The 6280-nt window shown below is 54.1% G+C and overlaps 1 protein-coding gene across 1 annotated transcript in view; it reads left to right on the top strand.

Annotated features, from left to right (window-relative positions):
• Positions 1-90: 90 nt before the first annotated feature.
• Positions 91-6280, top strand: part of LSS (lanosterol synthase (2,3-oxidosqualene-lanosterol cyclase)) — a gene marked incomplete at its 5' end in the record, with an annotated part of 9139 nt that continues 2949 nt past the window's right edge. The window contains 12 exon segments of the mRNA XM_008945245.1: positions 91-199; positions 632-753; positions 1087-1183; positions 2032-2167; positions 2398-2506; positions 2859-2977; positions 3408-3505; positions 3642-3669; positions 4266-4322; positions 4705-4776; positions 5479-5529; positions 5677-5873. Coding sequence (XP_008943493.1) covers positions 91-199; positions 632-753; positions 1087-1183; positions 2032-2167; positions 2398-2506; positions 2859-2977; positions 3408-3505; positions 3642-3669; positions 4266-4322; positions 4705-4776; positions 5479-5529; positions 5677-5873 — 1195 coding nt within the window.

Genomic DNA, 6280 nt, shown 5'->3' with positions numbered 1-6280 from the left:
TGCCAGGTAGGCCTGGCGGGATGCCTCGCCTAAGAGGGGTGAACCTGTCACGTTCAGCTTCGTCTAAGTGCTGGCCCGTGTGATCTCCAGGTCTCCTCATCACTTGCTACACTTGCAAGATCCAGCTGCCGGAGGGGTTTCGGAAAGAGATGGCACGCTATCTTCGCTCTGTGCAGCTCCCAGATGGAGGCTGGGGCTTGTGAGTAATGAAGATGCTTCTTTTAGTAGTGGCACCTCTGAGATCCATCACTTGGAGCTGCTGTCAAATCTGCCCGGTCCTGGGGAGCGGGACTTGACAACTGTGATACCTCTGAGTGGCTGGACTTGCTTCTGTAGCGCTCCAGGAGCACCTTTGTCACAGAGATGGCTGGAGCATCAAGTCCGGCTGCATCTCCTCTGTGGGCCTGTATCCCAAAACATCATGTGTGACTGGGTAGTGCAGAGCAATGTTCCTCCCTGGGTTTGTTGGGTCTCCCCTTTTCCACAGCCACTTCTGACATCCCACTCGACCTCAAAAAGCCAGCCTTCTGCAGTGAGCTGTGTCAAAAGCCAGCCTTCTGCGGTGAGCTGTGTCTGGCTAATGCTAATGGCTGGCTAATGGCTGCACTCTCTCTGTGTATGTGTGTGACAGACATGTGGAAGACAAATCGACCGTGTTTGGCACAGCACTGAACTATGTAGCCCTAAGGATCCTGGGGCTCGGACCAGATGACCCTGACATTGTACGGGCCCGTGTCAACTTGCACAGCAAAGGTCAGCTTCGTTGTGCCCAGCACAGCAGCTGCAGGACTGGTACACTGGTGAGAGAGGTCTGGTCAGACCCGAGGGCTGCATGGAGCATGGGGGACTGCCAGGTAGTGGAGGAACTGTTGCTCTTGCTTGCTCTTGGCGATGCCTGCACCTTCCATTAATGATGGGAAGTGTCTTATGTTTTTGTACCATTTCCTGCTTGCGCTTTTCAGGACACGTGTCCCAGCCTCAGTGGCATGCTCCCAAACATGGGAAGAAGTGGACCCTGCGACGGGAAAGAAAGCAGGGAGCCAGCATGGTTGTACTAACCCTGAAAGCTGATATTGCTCTCTGCAGGAGGTGCTGTGGGAATCCCTTCCTGGGGGAAGTTCTGGCTGGCTGTCTTGAATGTTTACAGCTGGGAGGGAATGAACACGCTTCTCCCAGAGATGTGGTATGTGCCACCCTTGATGTAGAAGTAGGGGGTGTTGTCAGTCCTGCCACCAGCTGTGTGGGACCCAGAGCTGTCCCTGGTGCTGCTGTTTGCTGGGATAACTCCAGCTATGGCCTGGAAGAAGGGGTGCTCAGCCTGCTTGTCATCTGGGAGACCAGCAGCAAGACCAGTCAGTGGGTGGATAGCATTGAACGCTGTGCTGAAGGGGGATGCCAGAGCTCAGCCCTGTTAGCTTTACCCGCAGGGTCTCTGATACATCCATGTGCTCCCTGCCTGCCACCAGTAGAAGCTGCTCTTGTGGCCAGCCAGAACTGGGCACTAGCAAGATAGGACAGCCACATGTAAGCCTGCCAGCTCTAACCCTCCTTTGTACCCTCTCAGATTATTCAGAGGGCCAGTGGGTGTCAGAGAGGGAGAATGTGTGACATTTTCCCTGGGGGAAATCAGGAGCCACACAGTACCAAGGGCTGCTGGTGCTTTGTCATCAAATGCACTCAACTCTAAGTCTGAGCCTCTGCCTTGAAAGTCACATGGGGGACAGAGGGGCCCCAGAACTGACTTCTGTCCTCTCCTCTCTGGGCTCGGGATCCTCCCTGCCCTGTGTCAGCTGGGTGAGAAGCGGTGTCTGCTGGCCATGGTGTGGGGGGAGCAGTGCTGTTGGGGAGGATCTGAGCTGGTCCAGGCTGTGCAGTTATTCCCTTCCGTTCTCCTGCAGCTGTACCGGCAGCAGGCCTGGTACAGGGATAGGGAAAGGCACGCCTTGGTCATCCCGCCTCAGCACGCTGTGTCTCCATGCTGCCCTCGGCCCTGCTTGTTCATCACAGTAGCACCTTCTCTGTCACAAACAGGCTGCTTCCTACGTGGTTCCCAGCCCACCCGTCCCGGCTCTGGTGTCACTGCCGCCAGGTCTACCTCCCCATGAGCTACTGCTACGCCAGGCGTCTGTCAGCGGAAGAGGACGAGCTTATACGGAGCTTGCGGCAGGTAAGGAGCTGACCCTGGTGGGGCTCCCCAGCAAGGACACGTGGCTCCCTGACCACCTGCTGTGCCAGCCATGTTGTTGTGGGCCAGTCTCTCTGGCTTGCAAAGCGACAGCTCTCATACCCACACAGTCTCTCTCAGTCCAGGTGGCGGAGACAACTTCCAGCAGTGAGCTGTCCCTGGGTGCTTGCTCCCAGCTTGCCAGGCTGATGCCCTTTGTTATCTTGTTCCAGGAGCTGTATGTGCAAGACTACACCAGCATAGACTGGCCAGCGCAGAGGAACAATGTGGCTGCCTGTGATGTGTACACCCCACACAGCTGGCTGCTGGGGGTTGCCTATGGTAAGTGTGGTGTTGGATGGGACAGGAGGAGCCTTGCCATGTGAGCCAGTGGTGGTGGAACTGAAGATGCCTACTCCGTGAAGATGGTACTCTATGTGGGCTCTTTAGGATCTACTGCCAGCTACCACTGTACGCCCTGGAGCTGGTATGGGGACACAAACTGTTGATTTGGCTTCTCCCTCCTTGAGAGAAGCAGGGCCTCGTGCCCCAGTCCATGAGCCACTCTGGAGCAGAGCAGTTCCCATGCTTTCCTCAACTGGTCATCATGTGAGCAGTGGTACAGGCTGCCACAGCAAGTGAATCTGGCTGCATGGGGTGTTTTTTCATTGCATGGCCCTTTATTCTCCTGTAGCTGTCATGAACGTGTACGAAGCCCACCACAGCACTGGCCTACGGCAGCGAGCCGTCGCAGAGCTGTATGACCACATCAAAGCTGACGACAGATTCACCAGGTGCATCAGCATTGGGCCGGTAGGACACTTACTGACAGTCCTTTGCAAATCTTGCCCTTTGCTCTTTAGGGACCAGCTTGTGGCCTCCCCTGCCCTTTGCAATTGTGTCATGTAACTGTAATCACCAGGTCTTGCTCAGGCACAACTCCTGCGGCTCCTAATGCTCAAGAGCTTAATGCTAGCAGGGCACAGAAGATGCAGAGGACACAGGGATAGCTGTTGCCCTGCTGAGGTGTACCTCTCCTTGTTTGTGCTCTGAGGGGCAGCTCTGGAGTAATCTCATGGCACCTGCCCCACTGACTCGGCTGTGCTGAGTAATGCCGCAGATGGAGCTGTTGGGATCAAGCCCAGGACCACCTCTAGATGGCTTTTTGCTGGGTGGGAGGGATATATGTCTCTGGAGCTGGAAGAAGCTATATCCAGAGCAGTGACAGTGCTGCTTTCAACAGATTTCCAAAACGCTCAACATGCTGGTTTGCTGGTTTGTGGATGGGAAGAACTCCCCAGCTTTTCAGGAGCATATTTCCAGGATCCCTGACTATCTCTGGTAAGGGCTGTGCATGGCCCACCTAGCACATGACAGGGCTTTGATCCCTGTGGAGTGAGCACACCGTGGCTCCTGACCTGCTTCCTGGCACTCTTGCTGTGCCTGCGCTGCAGCACCGTGCTCTCTCCTCCCACAGGCTGGGCCTCGACGGCATGAAGATGCAGGTGGAGTGCTGTAGGAGCTTAGCTGTGACTGTGAGGGACCCTGGTGTGCTGGGGCAGCCCGTGGAATAGGGATATGCCGTGGATAGCTTGTTCAACCAATGCCTGAGCTCCTGGCATCTTGCCTTTGGTGCCTGGTGGCCTTGTCTGTCTCACTGCCACTTTTCCTTGCTGTGCCAGTGTCCATCTTGCTAGTTTGCCTCTCTGTGGCTGTGAGCTGAGGGGGTAGCTCTAGGCCTCCATCCTCTTCATCCCCATGGGTCCTGGGAAAAGGGAAGGAGAAAGACAGGCCACTCTCTGTGGACTGGTCTGTGCTTCTCTCAGGGCTGTTGTGTCCCTCTGCTTCTCATCGTGAGCCACCTCTTCTGTCTTGGCTGTGCACAGAGCAGGCTGCAGCAGCTGTCTCATTTCCTATTCCGTTGCTGTCCCTGAGCTGCTGCATCTGTCCCCTCTATGCCAGCACAACAGTAGTGACAAAATTGAGACAGAGGGTGGAGGGAGTTAGTGGGGTAATGCAGGAGGGATATGCTATCCCATAGGTCCCGCAGCTGGGTTAGGCTGCCACCAGCACCTGACCCTCACTGTGTACTTTCTTCCAGGGCACAAATGGATCCCAGCTCTGGGATACTGCCTTTGCCATCCAAGCCTTCTTGGAGGTAATGACTCCCTCAGTGCTGCGCTCGGCAGCAGAGCATTGCCATTTGGCAGGGACAGTGTGCAGGTCTCCTGCATTTCTGCACTGGGGTGGAACAGCTATGGTGTGCGTGCTTTTTGGAGAGGGGTGTGATTGCCCTGGTAAACCCCTAACCTGGTCATACAAATATCTCAGACTGATGCTGGCAACAGCTGTTGGTTCAGCTCTCACTGCGGAAGTTTAATGGAAACTGTAAACAAAGTATGAATGCAAAGCCACAGAAAGGGCTGTATGAAGGGCCAGGACCTGCTGATTAGCAGGAAGGGCCTGGTGCATCCTCTTCTTCTTGAGGGGCACGTTCAGTGGTCACAACTCCTTGCTGACTGTGGCATGTCTGTTTCTAGGCAGATGCCCAGAAGATGCCTGAATTCACATCCTGCCTCCAAAATGCCTATGAGTTCCTCAGGTTCACCCAGGTGAGTGGAGCATGTTGGTGGCGTTTCTCACATGCTGGCTATGCAGACTTGGCTCCTTCTCAGAGCCATGCTGGATGTGTCTGTTGCTTTCTGAAGAGGTCTTCTAAAGGGCTGGACTAGTCAAGTCCTAGGGACAACCTCCTGTTTTCTGCACCCTGTTGTTGGGAGCCATCTTTGCAGCTTGGATGCATACCCAGGGGTGTTTGGGTTGGCTGCCTGGGGTAAGAGAGGCTGGAAAACTGAGAGGCTTCTTCACTCTTTGTCCAGTCTGGTGCCCACAGATATGAAGCAACCTTCTGGTAAACCCAGACTCCTTGGCTAGTGACTGCATGAGCTCAGCTCTTTTTGGACAGGCCAGTGGCTCAAGGTGGGGTATCACCATCAGCATCAGCTTGCTGCAGAAGTAGCATAGGTCTTGCTTATGATGCTGCCAATAGGAGCATCGAAAGCAAATGGCTCCCTGTCAGAAAAGTACCCAAAGGGAAGACTTCAGCAACACTTGCTGAAACCAGGCCAAAATATGATTTCTCTTCAGCACTCCCTGCTCCAGAGCTGTCCTCTTTCTTTTCCTGTGTGCCTCCCTCAGTAAAAGACAGGTGGTGCCCAGTCCTACATGGTTCTGCATCTGTGATGTTTTCAGTCCACAGTATCCTGCAGTTGGGCACCTCCAGCCTGCCCTTATTTGTTTCTTGTCTTCTGCAGATCCCGGAGAACCCACCTGACTACCAGAAATATTATCGCCATATGAACAAGGTACAATGGCTGGAACTGGTCTTTGAAGATTCACGAATGGGGCAGGAATTTGGGCAGAGGGGATGGGAATGAGGGGCGGCACCTCCCCCTTTGCAAAACCAGAACAGGACAGGGGGAAGGTGTTGAGCCCTCCTGACCTCTTTCCAGGGTGGCTTCCCCTTCAGTACCCGAGACTGTGGCTGGATTGTGGCGGACTGCACGGCAGAGGGGCTGAAGTCAGTTATGCTGCTGCAGAAGTGCCCCTTCATAGCCCAGCTTGTACCCCCTGAGCGCCTCTTTGATGCTGTGAATGTGGTAAGTGCTACAAAGATTAGGGCCAAGGGAAATGTGGCCAGATAAACTGAGCTATAATCAGAGAAGTCAAGGCCTGACAAGCTGTTAGATCTGTTATTATTAAGCTAGTACAAGGCCTGTGACCTGGTATGGCAACACTGTATATACTGTAACACGGAGCTACATATGTGGCATAATGTAATGGTCCAGAACCATTCCGTGGTCAGTTCAAGGGAACTGAGCTCATACCTGGCTTGTGGACAGACGATGAGCTATAATCAGAGAAGTCAAGGCCTGACAAGCTGTTAGATCTGTTATTATTAAGCTAGTACAAGGCCTGTGACCTGGTATGGCAACACTGTATATACTGTAACACGGAGCTACATATGTGGCATAATGTAATGGTCCAGAACCATTCCGTGGTCAGTTCAAGGGAACTGAGCTCATACCTGGCTTGTGGACAGACGAGGCTGGGACT

This window comes from Merops nubicus, unplaced genomic scaffold (assembly GCF_000691845.1).
Source record: "Merops nubicus isolate BGI_N331 unplaced genomic scaffold, ASM69184v1 scaffold20818, whole genome shotgun sequence".
Lineage (NCBI taxonomy): Eukaryota > Metazoa > Chordata > Aves > Coraciiformes > Meropidae > Merops > Merops nubicus.
Note: the sequence above shows the minus strand (reverse complement) of the source record. Positions and strands in the feature narration are given on the sequence as shown.